The sequence below is a fragment of the Lissotriton helveticus genome, chromosome 1_1, assembly GCF_964261635.1.
Source record: "Lissotriton helveticus chromosome 1_1, aLisHel1.1, whole genome shotgun sequence".
NCBI classification, from domain to species: domain Eukaryota; kingdom Metazoa; phylum Chordata; class Amphibia; order Caudata; family Salamandridae; genus Lissotriton; species Lissotriton helveticus.
In genome coordinates this window covers 125,829,691-125,850,470 of record NC_136057.1, presented here as the reverse complement: position 1 = coordinate 125,850,470, position 20,780 = coordinate 125,829,691, and the positions used below count along the sequence as shown (strand labels likewise).

General features: G+C 44.2%; 1 protein-coding gene across 2 annotated transcripts in view; it reads left to right on the top strand.

Moving 5' to 3' along the window:
- Positions 1 to 20,374, top strand: part of LOC144767602 (uncharacterized) — a 35,246-nt gene extending 14,872 nt beyond the window's left edge. For both annotated transcript variants that reach the window (XM_078651096.1, XM_078651037.1), the window contains exons 2-3: positions 4,902 to 6,385; positions 18,760 to 20,374. In XM_078651096.1, the coding sequence (XP_078507222.1) occupies positions 4,933 to 6,385; positions 18,760 to 19,970 (2,664 nt within the window). In that variant the 5' untranslated portion in view covers positions 4,902 to 4,932 and the 3' untranslated portion in view covers positions 19,971 to 20,374. The remainder of the gene's footprint in view (positions 1 to 4,901; positions 6,386 to 18,759) is intronic.
- Positions 20,375 to 20,780: the final 406 nt, after the last annotated feature.

Sequence of the window (20,780 nt, the reverse complement as noted above, 5' to 3'; positions counted from 1 at the left end):
TAGATCTAAGTCCCATGCTATCACCAAAGGAGTCCCGCAAGGATCGGCGTTGAGCCCCACTCTTTTTAACCTGTACGTTCAACCTCTGGCGGAGGTAAGAAGAGTTGGGGTCTCACTATGGTATCATACGCCGATGATACCCAGTTGGCAGTGGCTCTTAATGGGGACTCTGACCAACTGGCATCGAACTTTGCGGAGGGCTTGAGGGCTGTTGCTAATTGGCTTACTGCCAATTGTTTACAACTTAACGCCCTCAAAACTGAGGTGATGGTCCTAGGGAAACACCCTGATCTGTGGGGCGCTAGCTGGTGGCCTAAGGAGCTGGGATCCCCCCAAAACCGGTCACTGAACTTAAAAATCTTGGCGTCTGGCTGGATTCCAAATTAACCTTCTCGCTCCATACTAAGAAGGTGGCGTCCATGTGCTTTGGTATCCTGCGAGGTCTGAGGCCTATCCTCAAATTTTTTGATGCCCCTACCCGCCAGATGGTGATCCAAGCTAGTGTACTATCGAGGCTCGATTACGCGATCTCTCTGTTTTTGGGCACCAACCAGGCGGACGTTCTGCGACTCCAACTGGTGCAGAATGCGGCAGCTCGGGCCCTGGTTGGCCTACCGCGCTTCTGTTCAGCCCGTAGCACAATTTCCAACTTGCACTGGCTGCCAGTATCCAGACGCATAGAGTTCAAGGCCCTCTGCTTTTCATTTAAAATTCTTAAGTTTGGCACCCCCATCATACTTCAGCACCTTTTGTCCTTGTATACCCCTTTGCGCAGCCTCCGTTCTGCCGGACAAAATTTGGCACTGGTTCCCGGTTTTAAAAAATGCCGTCTGGGTGGCCGGTCGTTTACGGTCTTGGCCGCTAAACTATGGAATGCACTCCCGGCCCACATTCGCTCACTGGAGGACCTTTTTTCCTTCAGGAAAGCTGTTAAAACTTACCTCTTCCCTCTGCCTTATTAATTATTCCCATCTTTTGTGTTATCAGTTGTGTTATCTGTACCAAATATAGCGCCGGGCCGCCCCTTGGCTGGGGCAGCTGTGCGCTCATAAATTCGAATAACATAACATAACATAACAATTATAGAGAGATTGGCAGGACTCGCACCCTATGATTATTTCAGCTGGTAAAGCTCACACTATCTCACTGTTAATAAACCAAAGAACTATCATCAGGCAGCCCCCAGCGACAGTACCCTAGTTCCACAGCCAATCCCGGAAAAGCCCGGAGACCCCCGCGCCTCTCACCGTTTTGGGCCCACTTGCCCCTTCACCCAGATTTCGTGGTGTTTATGTCCTGCTGCGCACCCAGTTGTGCCCTGTGCGGATTCACGGCCCCTGTCACAGTGTGCGCTGCACAGCTCTCAGTAGTGTGGTCTCCTTTTCCGGTGCGTGTCGTGCCCAATGACTCCGAGTGATGCCCTCCTGTAGAACTTCAATTGCCCCTTTTGGCGTCCACAGGGCTCAAATGCGCACTTCTCCCCTGTCCGCAGCGCACTCTGGGCCTGGACTGCTATGTGTCTGCGTTCTGTGTCAGTCCCAACTCGTGCCCACACGTTTGCTCGATTCCTCCGGGTGCGCGCCTCTGCTCCCGTTCATGCAATGTCGCAGACCCGCTCACCCGTTCCCACCTCCGTAGTACCGGGTGCGGGCCCACTTCACTACACTTACCGGGCACTGTGAATGGGCACCACCGCTAGTCATTCACTCTTCCTGTCAGTTGGTGGGACTGGCTGGCGACATTCAGGGCCTCCGGGCGCCAGATCTGTCTCAGTCTGCGATTGCCATGCTGCTCCGCCAGGACTTTCCGTGTTCCCTCGGCTCCCAGTTCTCATCGTCTCATCGTCCCTGCCGGCAATCAGATACCAAACATAGCTGCACAGGTGCTGCCGCATCGGCCGCTGCACTCCACCTCTCCAGCCCTCAGAGTCACCAACGTAGTGCCCAGGGGTCTTACAGCCCTCCAGCCGCCATTTTAGGATCTAGGACCGTCTCGGAGCTCATCGCCTAGTCCTGGGACCAGGGTTCCCCTCTCGTCAGTGTCGCCGCTCACTCATCAAGGGCATCCGGTCGTACCTTCTGGGCTCCGAGCTCCCTTTATACTCACTCGCCGCCCGTGTCAGCAAGATCACCTGCCCGGCTCGTCCTCACTCGCTGCTTCCGTCCGCCATCTTGCCGCTTCCTCTAGGGTTGCGCCGGCAGCAAAATCTGCGCCTGTGTCGCGCCTGGGCTGCCGAGTGTCACGATGTCGGTCGGGTTCAGAAGCCCTGATGTTCCGACCCTCGCTGCTTCAATTTCACCAAGTGCCAGGAGATTTTAGCAGGATATTTTCCGGGATCCGGCACGGAGCTATCTGCTCACGCTGCCTCTCCCATCGGTGCTCAAGCCACGCCCCCGGATCCAAACATCTCTGAAACAAATTACTCAAACTGAAGGTGTAGATCAGCTTTCCTTTTTCAAGTTTCGAATTGATGACGACAACTCGGTCCCTAAAGGTAATGAATATGCTGAATTATTGATGTTGAATTTATACCAACACATTACATGCTCGGATCACAAAAAAAGTAATCCCTTAGATCTGATCTGGGCGTACAATTCGAATTGACTGAATATAATCATCCTTCCTTGCATACGGTCCAATCAGTATTTGATCAGCATTTGTATTTCGGTAGATTTTTCTAGCTTGATCCACAAGCAGGAAGTGAAACCATACACGCATGGCGATACATTAATACAGAGCCAGTGTTAACAACACTTTCAAACCCCTCCCCCCTCTTCCCATCAATTGAAGACATTCTCTCCAAAGTCAATAATCCACTCTGTGGCTCAGACATGCTAGTGACCCACACCCCTCAAATCCAACAGCGTGTTATAAACCGCACCAGACCAGTGCCTTGGTACAAGCCAGAGTTAAAGGAGGCGAAACCTGCATTGCGTGGACACTGGCGGGAAAGGGATGATGAAGAGAGCAAAATCACATTTAAAGTTGAGCTTGTGGAATATAAAGGCAAACCTGTTCCATGCAAAGTCCTCTTAATAGGCAAATAAAATCTTAGCAGCAAATGAAAATTGTTTTTTGATATCCTGAATGATTAGTCGCCCCCAGATGAAATGAGAACTTCCCTGACTCCTATCAAGGCATTCTGTGACAATCCAAATACTTAACAAAAACATTCTTTAAAGATAGTATAAACAAATACAGCAGCAATAATTCTGAAGTTGAGTTTGAAAATAACTCTACTCTCCTTATCCTTGTTTGAAGAAATAAACAGGCTTCATGAATTTATGATTAAGGTCAAATTCGGGTCACCAACTGACCCTTGCCCTCCAGCAGTCATAGAATATCTGACCTCAACAATCAATCAATCAATCAGCATTTATAAAGCGTACCGCGAGGATATTTGGGCGCTGAGGGTGCTGCGTCTTAGTCGAAAAGCCAGGTCTTGAGCAATCCCCTGCAGAGCGTTTTCATCAATTCAGCAGCTCAAGCTGTCGCTCCAAGCTCGTTTCATAATGTTGTAGCGCTCACGTTACTGAAAAACCAGGGAGAAGTCCCGGATATAACCAGGAATTATAGGCCAATATCTCTGCTCCCCTAAACTGCAAAAACTATTGGTCAGAGAACTATCTTCAAGAGGTTCCAGGCTTTATAAATACACCAGCTCTCAGATAATTCTTATCAATGGAATGTCAGCCTCACCACTCCAGTCTCAAAATATGAAGCAATTTGATGATTACTTGGTGAGGTTCAATCAGCTAAAACTGAATATTGACCAAACTGAGATTGAAATTTGAAAGAATAAGACCAACGTTTGGAGCCAACTTTACTCTCCAACAAAAATTAGATTGTTACCGGAGCCTAACCCACAGCTAAAAGCCTCTGAGTGATAATCAATAGTAATTTTAGCAAGATCCAGCTGCTGGAGCAGTAGGATCTAAATGCAGATTTGTGCTGAAACTACTTTAGAAACTAACCCCACTCCTCCCACTTTAGACGAGAAAATCAATAGCGGTGGCCGCAGTCCTATCTAGATTGCATTATGCCAACAGAGTTTATTAAGAATACCCAATATCACCATTCATAGACTGCAAATAATTCACAGCGACGCAGCTTGTGTACTACATCATCTTCAGAGGTGGGCACGCGCCACACCTATATTCAAATAACAAATCCACTCCGAGACCCTCTGCCTCAGCCCTAAAGGGGTGAGAGGTCTAGCCCCTCACTTCATTGCAAACCAGGTGGAAATGCATACACCCGTGCAAAAGCAGAGATCTGCTCGCTTGAATTTACTTGCTATTGCAAAATTACAGAGGATCAGATCAGGTGGACGCAGCTTTGTTACAAGTTCCTTTCATCCAGAAATCTGACAGCCCACAAGCCTATTCAGACTAGATTCTTCCCCGTTATGGTTCGTTTTCTCCTCTTTTATGTATTTCTGATTCAGTTCCAAGAAACCCCAGGTTGAACATGCTCTCTATATATGCAATGACATAACAAGCGTTTTGTAGATCCTGTAGAGGTTTGGTATGTTGGCGCGTGCTTCAGTCACTGACCTGAATACTGCAAAAGAGAGGTGTACAGTGCAAGTGAGGATGATAGCGCAGTCTTGTCTGCCAGGGTATTATAAACCTTTCATTGCTGCAAGGCTGTTACAGTATTCGCTTTTTCTGGTTGCACAGTGTACTATTTGAGCAGACCAAGGAACAGACGTAATGTTGGAAACACATTTTAAATCCGTGCCTTTCATAATATATGAACTATGTTGTGGGTATTGTGAAATTTTAATGATTCTTTTTTTTTCAGATTTTAGAAATTCGCAATTTTCTTTGATCAGGAGTATTTTGACCTAACTGCCCTGTGATAACGTGTTGTCTTTTCTCCTTTCCTCTCCTCTGCAGACACTTGAGACTTGCACATCAATTTACCAGAATGGGCAGAAGACGGGCTCCAGAAAAGAAAGTGACAGCGCAGTGTTCATGTGAATCGGTAAGAGCCACAGTCCCATCTTATCCTCTTCGTGACGTCTCAACTTCAATATCCCGAAATGATGCTCAGAGGGACCAGGGCCTGGAAACCCTTTCGGAGAACCTGCCCCACATTATCCTTCTATCCATGCTGGAGGAGTTGGAAGCCAAACTGGATAACTTGATGAATACTGTGGAGGACGTACCTTCTAGAGTCGCTGGGCTGATTAAGAAAATCTGGATAGAAAAGGATCAAGGTTCCCTAGATAATGGTGCAGTGTCTTTGGAGATGGTCTGTTCGGCGAGCATTAGAGATTGTGCTGTTAGCCGGTCTCCTGCAACACCTCAACTGGACAGGCCAGGGGAACCGAGCATGTGTCTTCAGACAGTGTGTTATGATGGGCATGCACCAAAGCAGGAGTGTACGCTCTCTTCTCCGACCGATGTTCAAGTGCGCCCAGAGGAGCCAAACCTTTGTCTACAGCCAATGTTTCCTGATCGACATCACCCACAGCAGGACCAGTGCATGCAACCTGGGTTTCCAGATAGAAATGGAGTACAGCAGGATTGTCCTCTATCCCGGTGCCCTCAGACAGATCCTCCAGGCAAATCACAGGAGGCAAAGCTGTGTCTTCACTCAATATTTGTTGATGGGCAGACACTACAGCAAGACCAGAGCGTACAGACGGCGTTCCCAGAAGAGTGGGAGCCAGATGAGCCCCTGAAGCAAGAACCATCACCATTGTCTACTAATACCTGGGACCAGCAACAGAACCTCTGCCAACACCCACTGTTTCCGGAAGGACACGAACCACAGCCAAACCCCCGTATACAACCCACGCTACCAGATGGGAATGGACCTGATGATCCCTTGGAGGAAGAATTGATGTGTTTTGATTTCCAAGAACCTCAGGAGAATCGCAGCCTACAAGCCATGTCACCTGATGGGATGTCATCAGACGAACACTTAGAGTCTGGGCTATTGCCCTTTGATGATTTGGGGTCACAACAAACCCAGTGCCTACAGCAACACCTATGCTTGGAGCAGGAACATTCTTATGCGCAGGATCCAAACGTGAACTACGAGCTAGAATCTATGCGCCCTGAATCACAGGAACCAGACCAGAACGACAAGCTAGAACAGACCTGTGCAGATGCACATGGTTCAGATCAAAAGTACAAGCTAGAACCTCCCTGTACTGATGCAGAGGGTTCAGATCAGAACAGCATACTCGAACCACTGCACCCTGAATCACAGCATCAACATCAGAACTGCAAGGCAGAACTGCTCTGTCCTGATGAGCGGGGTCAGTCTGTGCCTCCATCATTCCTAGGACTGGATACAAATACTGCAGATGAAGACTCAATGGAGAGAGGAAATACAAAATCACATTTATTGCTGTTTGAAGCTACCCCAGGTATGTGTTTCACTATAAATGGACTCTTGGAGTGCATACTAACACATGTAACTTTTAGAAAGTCTCTGAGGGGAGGATTATGGTTTGGATGGAACCCACTTAGCGATACTGACCCCCAAAGTACGAGTACACAGGGTACCGATGTTTCCCTGCATTCTCCTCCTCTGGTTCCACACAGGACTGCATCCTTCCTGTGCAGAAACAGGCCTGGTTATGGGATTCTGCATGAGACAAATAGGCCAGTAGCTCTTGTCGGTCCTTGTTCGTCCCCATTCCAGGCTGAGGAACTGGAAATAGCGCCAGTCATGGGAGGATTTACTGGCCAGAATCAAACATAATAGTCGGATGCAAGTGATGTGGTGTTCATTGAGAATAGCAGACATGAGAGGGAACTGTGTTTCTAGTTGCACAGTTACATTGGGTAAGACGCAGTTGTCTCCAGTTCCTGATATAAAATCCTAGTCTGTATTCGGCCTCAACAGCAGGGCCCACCAGGGATGTTGTTGTCACTCCAGGGTTCTCCTGGAGTGCACACCACCTCATGATAGACAGATACACAGATACACAAAGATTATGGAACTCTGAGGTGACTTGCAATAATCTTATTATATGCACCAGAGGGTACTTTATCCCGTATAATACATGTTCACACTATCGCCTTTCCCACAAACCTTGATGCGTAGCTCCTACATATGCAGCAGCTAACATGCTTGCAAACATGAAGAATGAACTTTAAACCTCTTGTGCAAAAGTAAAAATAAAAACTGTTAGATATTTGTTGCAAAAAGATGTTAGAAACAGTTCAATAAAAGTCCATTTAAAACCAAAAGCTGCAGTAGCTCGAAACGTGTAGAAACATGCAGAAAGATTCCACCTTTTCTTTATCTAAGGAAACTAATAAACATATTCCCTCTGCTTCTCATAGTAAACTAGTAACATACAGCAAAAGTAATAAAAGCAAAGTTCTGTTTGTTGCTTTAAACAGCTGCTTCAATTATGCTTCGTGACTTGACCTTCTTTTCACATCAGCCGCTGGCAGCAGGCATTGTGTCCTCAGAACTCGACTGTAATAACTTATAAAAGCCGAGTTCTGACGTCTCTTCTTCATAATCACTCACTTTGTGCATCACAAATTCCTGATTATAAAGAAATTAGAGACTGCCATTTATACAGGGATTACAGAATTCCATGTAATATAATTGTATATATACATATAATAACTTTGGCACAGTCCAATGAATGTGCACAAAACTATTTGGGATTGGCATGGCTAGTTTCATGCAGTGTTTTTTGTGGTCCTCAAATTAAGCCACTAGTCATTTCAGATCGAGCTAGTTGGATCTTTAGCCCATGAATGGTCCGTGCATCTGGACTCGTGTACCCAAATGTAAAAATATATTGGATCCGAATGGATGAGGGAACTTTTTTGCCCATCTATTTCGGATACGTAAACCCAAAGTTGGGTCTGCGGACATGAAGCTCCCTGATGGGCTGGCTACATCTCGAACCATTACATGATGAAGAGACTTGTTCCCCGCATCCTGTAAAAATACTAAAGAAGCCATAAAGAGCCGTGGTGCCATCCTGTCTCTCCCGGGCACAGGGGCTGCCTAATGTTAAAATGTAGAAAGAAATTGCTAATTTTGAACAGCGGTTGGATTCCACATCATGACCCTTGAGGTCCGCAAACCTTAGGCAGGTGTCTGCGCAGGCACAGTAATTGGCCTTGTACCCTGGTAGACATTTGTGATGTTCGGAGACCTGCTGCTCGGTCTGAAACCCTATCGATGTCCAATAAGGATACACAAGTTTGCAAGGGTCCGAGAACCCCAAGAAAGTGTCCGGGAACCCTTAAAAATAAAAATTAAAAAAACATAAGCCAGGCCCTTTAGGGAATCCCCTGCTGTGCCCAGGCACTGTTGAACACCTGTGCCTGCTTGGAGTTGGCTGCAGGGAACTGTTGCGTGTGCATATGATGAAAAAAACCCCACTGAAAACAAGCATTGGCAAAACAAATAGGTGTCTCCTATCCGAAAGCTATTGGCTTTGGCAACGAGTTTTAGCCATTATGTACACCAGTGTGACTGTTGTTCGGCATGGCTAAAAGTTAGTGGCACAAGGGTAGGGTAGATAGAAGGGGGGTAGATTGGGTTAGAGTGGAATGGGGTAGATTGGAGTCAAGTGGGGTAGATTGAATTGAGGTAGATTTGGGTGGAATGGAGTAGATTGAGGTGGAGTAGGATGGATTGGGGTGGATTGGAGTGGGATAGATTGGGAAAGAGTGGGGTGGAATTAGGTAGATTGGAGTAGAGTGGGGAAGACTGGAGTTGAGTAGATTAGGGTGCAGTATATTGGGGTAGTTTGGATTGCGGTACAGTGGACTGGAGTAGAATGGAGTGGAGTTATATAGAGTGGTGTAGGGTAGATTGGGTTGGGGTGGGGTAGAGTGTGGTGGAATTGATTGGAGTAGATCTGAGTAGGGTAAATTGAATGGGGTAGATTGGGATATGTACATTTGAGATGGAGTGTGGTAGGGTAGATTGGAGTAGGGTGGAGTGGATTAGATTCAACTGGAATGAGGTAGGTTTGGGTAGAGTGGGGTGGAGTTGAATTTGATAGATTGGAGTGGAGTGTTGTGGGGTAGATTAGGGTGTAGTGGAATGGGGTAGATTGGGTGGATTGTAGTAGGGTGGTTTGGATGGAGTGGGGTAGATTGGATTGAGTGGGGTAGATTGTATGAAGTGGAGAGGGATAGATTGAGTTGAGTGGGGTAGATTACAGTGGAGTACAGTAGATTGGAGTTGGGTAGATTGTGGTAGTTTGGAGTGGGTAGATTGTGGTATGAGTGTAGATGAGTTGAATAGATTGCAGTTGGATACATTGAAATGGAGTTGGGTAAATTGGACTGAAGTAGAGTGAGGTAGATTGGGGTGAAGTCAGTTAGATTGGAGTAGATTAGAGTTGAGGTAGATTGAAGTGGAGTGGGGTAGACTGGGGTATATTGGAGCAGAGTGGGGTAAATCTGAGTGGAGTGCGGTAGATTGGGGTGGAGTAGGGTAGATTGGGTTAGATTGAGTGTATTAGGGTAGATTGGAGTAAGATGGGGTAGATTGAGTTAGAGTGGGGTAGATTGTGGTGGTTAAATTGGGAATGGATAGATTGGAATGGGGTGTATTGAAGTGGGATGGATTGGGATACTTTTGAGTGGAGTGGGGTGGATTGGAGTGGAGTGGGGTGTGGAGTAGAGGGGTGTGGAGTGTTGTTTCATGGAGTGAGTGGCATAGATTGGAGTGGAATGGTGTGGAGTTGAGTGGCGTAGTGTGGAGTATACTTGGTGTGGTAGCGCACTGCCATTACAGACAACACATTTTCAATTGAAATGATCATTACATTTACACCGAAATATGGTTTTACTGCACATAAATGATAATATTTGCAAATGTCATCCCCTAGTGTATTAATGTGTTTCAATCTTATTCAAATATTTTTCTCTACACTTCAGTAATCCAAAACAAATGTGCTTCATTTCTACTAATTCTGATATATTCTGAAACATCAGCACAGTTCTTTTTTTTAGGTCTTGCCACAACAGCGCTTAACTTTGTAGGCTTACTGCCCACCCATTGCTTTTTATTTGTTTCTTTGAATCTCCTTTAAACAGCCTTGCTTCCAAATGGCTAATCTTTCCTACTTGTCCCTCCTTTTCGTAGATTGTTCCCTCCCACGGAGCACCATCCCGTTACTTGTATCCTTGCAATGGTCCCATATTATCAACTGCTTTAGGCACTTTTTCTTTTTTCTTTGTCTAAGAGCACTTCATATGCGCACTTTTTTCACTCACTCCAAGCTTTTTTGTAAACAGCTGTAATTCTTGTTCATATCTCGCCACATTTGCTTTTCATTCACAGACCGAGATCAAATGTCAGATGATGTTTCCCCTAAACAGCCTGTTCTTTCTCTGACTTCAAAGTAAGAGAGCCAGTTCCTCACCGTCTCACTCATCGCTGCTTGCCTCTCCTTGCTTGTTATTTACAAAAGCAAATTACTTCATTTTCTTGCTTTCACCACCTCCCCTTCGCATAATGGTAGCAGCCGTTTCAACTAAAGTGCTCATGCCTACTGCTGCCGACCAGAAACTTCACTGTCAACTGTAAAGTTGGCACCTAAGGTACTGGAAGGACGGCTTGGGGTGGAGGGGACATTGGCATGTACAGAGGACCATGCCATTGCAGCATCTTCTGGCAGCTTTCACCAGCAGCTTCATGACGCGACCATGCCACATCTGTACAACGTTTCCGGGCCGAAAGCAGTATAGAATAATAGCTATATATTCTGTTTGCTACGTACAATCCACTGTACTAAATGATATGAGGTATTCTTAGTACATGTATTTCTAAAATGTCACATGTTGTAATATTTAGGACACATACTATTGTAATGCAAGTTGATCTCTAGTAATCTTTAGACAAGTATTATTTGTAAAGTAGAAATGCTTTCCACTTAAAATTTAATATATATACTTGGTAGTTTGTTTTAAAGAACAAATCAAACCAAATATCAGAAGTAAAATGCTATAGAATTGTGAAGCACTCTGATACCCACTTGGGTCATGTTCACGCTATATAAAACACTGAATTAATAAATGAATAACACACCTGAGTGCGGGGATACCCCCACACCTGGTGCCTGCTGTGAAGAAGGTGTGTGATCGCTGAAAGATTACCTTCATGCCCTGCAAAGCCAGCGCCGTCGATGCTACCTTCGCGGTGGTCATATTGAAACAGAAAACCATCAGGACATCTCAGGCATTTACACCTAATACCGTGAAAGAGGGCAAGCCCGTAGGCTGATTTTGAAATTATTGGGCACTTTTGTAGTGGTATCTTGAGGAAAATAGTCAAATAAAGTACGGCGGCGAGGCCAAACTACTTTTTAAAAATAACATACTCACACTGGGGAGAGACTTCTCATGCTCTGATTGTGGGCTGGGATTCCTTGCAACAGACAGCAACTGTATCTAGCTTCTTATCAGACTAATAGCACCTTTTCAGCATTTTTAGGTGCAGCACCTAAAGAGCTTATTGATGGCACAGTAATAGCTCTCCGTACCCGGCATTCTATTTTCATTAATCATATCCACCACATTTGATTGAAATTCAAAGGGTAGGCCTCAGTAACTACGTGTCAATCTTTGGAACCCATGCAGTAAGATATTTCTTTTTTGACTGAGGGTGTGGGACACTGCTAAAAGTAATTTGCAAAGTCAGTAGGTGCGCAAGGCAAGACCAATTGGCTTTGCCACTGCTTGTTTTTTTGTTGTGTGCTTACACCTTCTCCTCTTTTATGAATACTCAGCAGAATTGTCACATACATTCTCTCATTTTGAGGTCATAGGAAGAAAAGTAAACACCAAGCTTTCTCAAAGAGAGAGCTTCACATTTGACCTCTGTCTTTGAATGCACAGCAAATGTGACCAGATAAAAACAAGAATTAAATGCCTTTTTGAAGAAAGCGTGTTTGTGGAAGAATAGAGTAAACAAGGTTTGGGCAGCGGGAGGGACGGATGTGAATTACAAACCACAAATCCAATGGTAAGGAATTGGTGGAATGTATTCCCACTGATGCTTCCTGACTATCCCCACGATGTCTTTAACGCTATCTGGTAGTCTTGGATCAAAAGCACAAAGGTCACGTTGAAGTTTATTATTGGAATTGCTTTTAACATCTTAATTTATTTTTTAAAATTATTTGCAACTCACTTAAGCCATGGTCTCTCTCTCTCTCTCTCTCTCTCTCTCTCTCTCTCTCTCTCTCTCCCTCTCTTTCTCTGTTTCTCTTTCTTTCTATCCTTCTCTCTTTCTCTCTATCTTTGTCTCTCTCTCTCCTTCTCTCTCTCTGTCACTCTTTCTCTGTTTCTCTGTCTTTCTATCTTTCTTTCTTTCTCTCTCACTCTCTCTCTCTCTTCTTTCTTTCCCTCCCAAGTAGTTTGTGGTTATAAGAGTTTCTTTTGAAAAGCAATTATTTCTTTGCTAATAATTTTGGAATCTTATGACAAATTTGCACAAACTTTTCAAACATTTTTTTTTTCTGGTTTCTCTTTATTATACCAAATGTGTTTATTTTTGTGATTTTATACAGTACAATCTTGGCTGAAGGGCATTGAAGCACTTTTCTAAAGAAGAAAGACCAAAATGCAGATTAGATGTGCCATAAAATAACAGATAAGCAATAGACTAATCCCACAGATCACATCAGGGGAGAAAGTTCAAACAGTTAATATCTGGATACATTGGAAAAGTGGATGCAGAAAAGTGACCACAGATTTATTATTCAGAGCGTCTCTCAAATAGGAGGATTTTGAGTTTATAATTGTGGCAAGACTTGTGGTTGTTCAAGGTGGTTGTGGGAGGGAGTTCCAGATCCTTTTGCGCTGGCAGAGAAGGCCAGCTTAACAAAGCGTTCTTGCCTGAATGTCGCTTGTTCCAGCAGGAGGACTTGACGAATTCTCGATCCTTGTTCAGATCCAGAGATTTTGAGTTTTTCTATCAAGTAGGAGGGTGTGGAGTTGTGGAGGGCTTTGTGGGTGATGCATTCAGTGTTACATTGGTCTGTTGCTTCAATTGGAAGCCATTGTAGAATGCGAAGTATAGAAGAAATGTGATTTAAAAACTTTGTGACATGTCACAAAGTGGATAACTGTATGAAGCATTTCTCTCAGTGATGCTAATTTTCTCTGGGAAGGCCAGACAGGAAAGAGGTCCAATAATCCAGTCTGAAAAGTACCAACGTATGGACTACTAAGTTTGTCAGGCACTCTTGTGCTTTGATGAGACTTGCTTCTGAAGGTAAATGAGAATAAATATAGGTCTGTAATTGTTAAGGTTGTTCTAGTCGGCGTCTGTGTTGTTTGATGAGGGGGGTGACTTGTCGGCGTCTGTGTTGTTTGATGAGGGGGGTGACTTGGCCGAGTTTGAGGGAGGTTGACATGGAGCTGCTCGAAAAGGAGGAGTTGGATGATTTTGGTCCAAACAGGCGAGATATGATGTGACTGAGATTCTTGCCACACTCAGGAGGGAGGGGATCTGAAATGTGCGATGTTGGTTTCATGCAGCGAGTAATTGGAGCACTTCTTCTTAAGGGATATAGTCGAATTCAGTCCAACTGGCATAGGGTGAGTTTGGCGAGACAACCATTTGTTGGAGGTAGGGCCGTGGGTAGACACTCGTTGCTAGGGGGGACACCTTTGGTGTAGGACCGAGAGATGGGTGGGTCAAGAAAGATTGCAAATGTTAGATATTTTTTCAGAGAAGAATGTTGCATACTCTTTGCAGCGCATGGTAGAGTTATTTATTGAGTGTTGAGGGAAATAGGAGGTTTGTTGTTTGATGACGTTGAGAAGGTCTTTAGGTCTGTTCCTAGAACGGTCAAGTTGGGCTCAGAAGAAGGGGGATTCTTCTCTGAAGATGTTTTTTGTATTTTATGCGTTTAGCTCCCGGTATCGCAAGATGTGTTAACAAGGGTTGTTGTCTCCAGTTTATTTCAGGAAATCGGAGTTGTTGCCTCTTTGTTAAGGTCGTTGTTAAACCAATATCTGAAAGGAATACTTATGATTTCTTGAGTTTCAAAGGGGCGTCTATGTCAAGTAGTTCTCCCGTTTTTCTGTTGTAGTGGGCGGTGAGATTATCACCTTGGAATTTGGGAACTAACTAACGCTTCTAACTCTGCCTGGGAGATTCAGTGTATGTTCCTCGCTCAGTACTTGTGCCGGGTATTTTGGGGTTGGGCCTTTGGTTCGATGGCATTGAAATTGAAAAGAATTAGGTGGTGGTGAGTCCAGTCAGTGGGTAGGATAGAGCGGAGGGATAAGGTGTTCTGCTTAAAGATGATTGCTTCAAGTGTAGTGTAGTTCCTATATTCCCAATAGGCTCTGCGCATTGGAATAACATATACTCTAGTTTAGACGTAGGACTTAGGTCAGTAGGTCTCTATCGAATATACTTAACTTAATTGTGATTGCCAGCTAGCTCAGAGGTCACTAGACACTTTTTCGAATTCACAAGAAGGGATTAGTTTCTGACAACCGCATAAACATGACAACTTTGTTTCCCTAGGACTGAAAATGATCTTCAGAGTCGTGGAAACAATAGATATTTAACTATTTTACTTAGTCAATCGTGCATGCTTCATTTCTACAGAGTTTGCAGAGAAATAGTGAGACAGGCATTTTCAATAAAAGGATTTATTGAACAGTCTTATTTCTCATACAAGAGATATGAACTGCTACAATCGTTAGACGGAATGCAAAGTATAATACGTACAGTGAGAATAGTATTATGAAATAATACTGTAATAGCATGGTATGGTTTCTAAGCCATAAAAATACAAACATAAATAACACAGGCTAAAATACTCAACTGGTGCTTCTAAAATACACCTACCCCAATGTACCTAACCTAGGCCTAGTACCAGGAAAGACCTAAGAGTTTGTTTAGCATAGGTTTTAGTTCTGCCAAAAATCTACCAAAAGTTTCTCTAGGTTCTAATCAGCTCCATACCTTTAGAATGCAGGAGGTCTGGTATCTCTGTCTCTGACTCGATTTCCCAACACCCCGCAAAGGGAGTCAGAAACACTGGAGATGGATTTCTCAGCAGAGGAGGGCAGCTTCTTGATCAGTGCGTCAACTGGAGAGTCGGCTTCCTTCGGCACTTGCTGTAGTTAGCTGCGTCGGGTAAGTAGGTTGTCGATCTGCTCCGAACCACCGTGCTTTGCCATTGCAAGTGAAGGAATATTTATACCTTGAAGGTGTTTAGGAATGCCATGTTTGACGTAAAGTCGGCAATTAATGTCATGAATGAACCCCTAAGGACTAGATGTTCATTGTAAAACTAGCTGGGTTCTTGGAGAAATCAATATTCAAGCAAGGGGAAGTCCCTGACGGCTTAAGCTGGTTTTTCAAGAAATCGTTCTGACGTTTGGTGATCGGATGGAAGTAGCCATGCCTGTGGGGTGGGTGCACCCCCTATATGCCACCCTCCGGTGGGAGGGGGGCATGAGCTGCTTCCTGGTTGGTTGGGTCCCCTCATCTTTAAGATGGAGGGACCTGAGATGTGTGCTTCACCTCGTCTCCCCCATCTGAATGGTGGGGTTGACAAAGGTGGGCACACCTCTCTTCCTAGCTTGGTTTTCTCGCCTATTCTCCCATCCAAGGTGGGTGGCAGAACCAGTGGGAGCCAGTTGCTGGGGGCAGCAAAAGGCAGGGACAGCTCACAAAGGCGGCAGGTCGTTGAAGCTTACCCTTCATAGACCCAGCCCATCCTCGGGGAGGAGGCATGACGCCTCTGCCCGGGATGGGCGTTGTTTCTGGACCCAGGGAGTGGAGGCTCTCTACCCAGGGGTCCAGAAACCTGTCTGGTTGAGGAAAATGGCGGGCAGCCATTCGGAAACCACACCAGGCCTGGTTGTTTTTAAGGAGGCATCTCTAAAATGCCCTCTGAGTACATTTTTACCACAGTTGGCTTACCTGTGATCAGAAATGTGTAAATTGTAAGTACAGAAGTACAGCTGTGGGAAAGAACCAAGGACCTGGGAAACTGATTGGCAGGGACCCAGGGCACACCAAATAACAAATGCATCATGGGTCAGGCATAAAGTGGGGGGTAGCCATGCAAAAAGGGGCACTTTCCTACAGGCGGTTACAATGGCGTTCCACAAGCACTGGAACACTGGTACCTCTGAACCACAGATAAACCAGAGCTGCCAATGCATGGTTCTTTCTAAGGGCACTTTTAAGGCAGACACATGTCAGTGCGACATGTGGCAATGGCACCGGCTATTTGAGCAAGTAGGGGTGAGCTGGGTGGAGGACTTAGGCATCCCCATACCTGAAAGGGACTGGGACTGGATCCATGATAGAGTACCTAAGGTTTCCAGAAATGCCTGAGTCAAATATATAAACTTTTACTTCCTTCAAAGAACATACCTCACTTGGGAGCGCATCGGCAGATACTTCAATGTGGCCGGCGTAACATGCCCGAGATGCGCAGAGGCAGGAGTTGACCTTTTGCATATTCTCGGGTCTTTCCCCTTACTTCATACCTTTTGGGAAGGGATCACAAGAACGATTGTGAGCATTATTGAAAAGGTTCCTTGCTCACCTAGCCAATGTCTTCTAGGCTGGCTCCCACACAGTTCCAAAACCAAGGTTATGAGTAAATTCCCAGACCTAGCTTTTATTCTGGAATTGATTAGTGGTATAGAATGTTTACAATCTTAAAGCGACTTCTGGGGCGGAGGGATGCGTTAAAGTTGATTTCATTGGGATTTTGACTGTGCACTTTGGAAGGCACCTGATGAACCAATGTAATCCACATATTATCAGTTAAGACATTTTTGTTTGCACAACGTAAGTGATGTAAAACCCAACAACGCATGTTAGAAAAAATTACAATCATTGGTCTGCAACCAGCCACGAGGGCCACAGCTATTGAAGATTGGAGCAGCGCACAGACATGCCCAGTGCTGCCACTGTAGCTATTGCAAAGAAAGAACCAATGCCCCTTGCAGTCTGAAGTGCAATGCAACCAAGAGCAGGTCAACATGGGGCTAGCCCTGCGTACGGGGACAAAGATTGGCACAAGTGGCAAGACTGCCCCACCACTTATTTAGATTTATTTATTTATTTATAAAGTTTTGTATAGCGTGAACAAGATCCCGAAGGATATCAGAGCGCTTTACAATACGTTGGTGGAGAAGACAAAATGAAATATACAAAGCAATTGTGAGGAGAAAGAAAAAAAAACACAATGATAAATAGTAAACAATGGAACACATAAAAGGTACAGTATTAAGTAGACGATATGGACCGTGACTGTTGTGCTTGGAGCTGGGAGCCAAGAGACAGCCACCTTATGAGTATCAAAGCCCCTTATGGTAGGAATTTGCTCATTAAGAATCTCTTGGCTTCCAGTTTTTACCCGACGGCCACAAGAGAAAAAAAAAGACAAGAGAGAACCAGATAACCCTGACAGTCTCAGCCCAGACCCCGAGGAGAGGACTTCTTGGTTTTTTTTTTTTTTTATTCAGCCAACATGGTCCACATCACCAAATTATGTGAAATAAAAAGCCAAATCAAATATACCATTCTTCCCATTTTTGTGTTCCCTCATACTCACACGGCCACAGACTCCAAGCGATTTGGCTGAATCTATGATGATCAGAGAACAATTGAGAGTCGTGAGGTGAGGTAACCAGAGATCGATCTTGGGGGTGTGGTTGGGCGGGGAGATGAGCAAGAATTCCGTTTTGGAAGCGTTGAGCAGGAGATGATTCTCCGTTCATCAATTTCGAGTCGACGTGAGAATTTAGTGAGATGATGTTGTCCGGGGATGAGATTTTCAGATAGAGTTGTGTGTCGTCTGCATACATGTGGTAGAGAAAATTCATAGAGTTAAGTATGTTAGTAAGAGGTTCCAAGAAAAGGTTGAAGAGGATAGGAGAAAGGGTGGATCCTTGGGGGACCACCATGAGTACTGGGGAGGGCTAAGAGAGAGAGAGTGATTTAACAAAGGATTGAACAAGACATTGAACTGAATTGCTCTACTTGTAAGTGGGATTGCTTTGACTTGCCTGCACCAGTACCTAATCATTGCCTACTCCAAATTGGGTTAGGAACTTTAAAGACAGAAACTTGACCATACCAGGAAGAGGAGGGGTGGTAGGAAGAAAGGGGGTGTAGTGCTTCACTGATAGATGGAACTACTTTCAACACTGTATTATGCTCTCATTGTGTTGCGTTAGCTTTGCTGTGGGATTTAGGTAATTTCTTTTTCTGTAAAAGACAACCACTGAGTTGGACATTTCTTTATTGTGTCTGATGGTTGGCTATTGAGGTCTAGGCTCTTGTCACATTTTCTCTCTCTCTCTCTTCCTCTCTCTCCTGGGACTGCTCACACTTGTTGCACGAGAGTCAAGTGTGAAAAGTGTTGTTCTTGGCTCTGTTTGTGGAGTCAAGTTCACCAGTGACTAACAACCTCAAACACCGTGATTGGGGCCCCTGACAATCTGACAGGCTGCCTTATTGCGGCTGTATTTCCAGGCATTTGCAAGTCACAAGATTCACAATATCAGCCAATTCCCTCATTCATTGTGTGTCCGAAAATCCTGGTATTGTCCTAATGGCAGAACTAATCTATAGCACTGGGACTGTCCAACATGTGTCTATCAATGGAAAGTTTGAAACTTTCATGTTAGTAAGACCACAACATCTTCCTTTAACAGCGACTGTTCAGCTTTGACATTTAGCCTCGCAGCTGTTTTTATATTTTATTTAACAAATTCTCATTTTTAAATTTGCCTTTCTTATTTTATTCTGCAGCACATCAATTGGAGACGGGAAAAATGAATGAGAAAGAGTCCTATACATGCTCTGAATGCAAGGTGAACTTTACTCACCAGTCCACCTTAAAAAAACATCATCCAATCCACAAAAAGCAAAGATTGTTTCCGTGCACTGAGTGCGAGAAGAGTTTTTTCAAAAAGGAAGATCTTGTAGGGCATCGTAGAATCCACGAAGGTGTGAGACCTTTCCAATGCAATGAGTGTGATAAAAGATTTACTCATCTGGCAACTCTTTGTCATCACCGAAAAATACACTCAACTGTGAGGCCTTTTACCTGTAGCGAGTGTGATAAGAAATGTATTAGTAATGAAGTTCTTGAGGTACATCAGAGAATCCACACAGGGCTAAGACCTTTCCCCTGCACTGAGTGTGGAAAGAGCTTTACTACAAAGTCATATCTACGAGAGCATGAAAGAAGACACACCGGAGTGAGGCCTTTTCACTGCTCCGAGTGTGACAAGAGCTTTGCTCGTAAGTCACGTCTTCTAAATCACCAAAGAACACACACAGGTGCAAGGCCTTTTCAATGCACTGAGTGTGACAAAGCTTTTTCTCAAAAGTCAAATCTTCATCAGCACCAAAAACTACACACAGGAATGAGATCTTTTCTATGCACCCAGTGTGAGAAGGGATTTATTAGTAAGGCAAGTCTTCTTGAGCACCAACGAATACACACAGGTTTGAAGTCCTTTCACTGCACCAAGTGTGACAAAAGTTTTACACAAAAATCTAATTTCCTACGTCATCAAATAATACACACAGGGCTGAGACCATATCACTGCAATGTTTGTGAAAAAAGCTTTACCCATAAGTCAACTCTTCTTTCTCATGAACGAATACACTTAGGAGAGAAGCTACATCAGTGCACAGAGTGTGAGAAAAGCTTTACTCGAAAGTCAACTCTTGTAGTTCACTTAAGGGTACACACCGGAGTTAAGCCCTTTCACTGTACTGAATGTGAAAAGACCTTTACTCAAAAGATAAATCTTATAGAGCATCAAAGAATACACACAGGAGCAAGACCATTTCACTGCAATGAGTGTGAGAAAACATTTGCTCGAAGGTTGGGTCTTCTTGAGCACAAAAGGACACATGCAGGTGTGAAACCATTTCATTGTACAAAGTGTGAGAAAAACTTTACTCGAAGGTCAGATCTTACAAATCACCTTAAAATACATACAGGATAAATAAAATGTTTTATCTGAAATGGGAACTTATCGAGCATGTTGGAATCTGAAATCGATAACCCAGTTTCAATCCCAAGTGTATCTTCAGAATTTTACATTGAAGGCTGATGTTCAAACATCTCTCAGATATAAAGTACAGATAATTTTTTTTTAAAGAAAACATTATATACATGTACTGATGTAAGGACTGGACATTTATTCTGTTACCACATATTTATGTAGTTTTTTTTGTTTTTTGGAATTATTTAAGATAAACGATGCCCCTTCATCGGATTTTTTCCATTGCCTTATAAAGTGGCCCTTGCTTTCTTGAAAACCTGAAACAATGATAAAGTTATCACTACAGTATGATTGCCTGCCACTTGTTGTTTTTATTTATATAAATAAATGAACTTTTAAATGGTGATTCAATTGATTTGTTTTCAGTGGGTCTTGAAGTCGAACATGAGATCTGCTGCATTCATGTGAATAATGCAGGGTAGGGTCCAGTCTTTTGCTCATTGTTATCCTGCGCTTCAGGGCGGTGAATCTCCATATGTATTGCAATACCTTGATCACTGATACTTCCCACCACCATCGCTCAATCACATTGTTATGGATTTCTAGCAAGTGCATATTATGCCCACTGAAACATGGATTCACAGTCGCCTTTCACAGCGCAGTGAAAAGAGGCAGAGGGTGCCATTTAGGATCAACTTATATCCTGGCTGAGCGAACGGCTGAGAGGAGAACAAGAGAGAATCAATATAGGTCTAAATTGTTGCACTATAATGATTTAATTTACGGTAGCACCAAGGTCAAATGTATTTC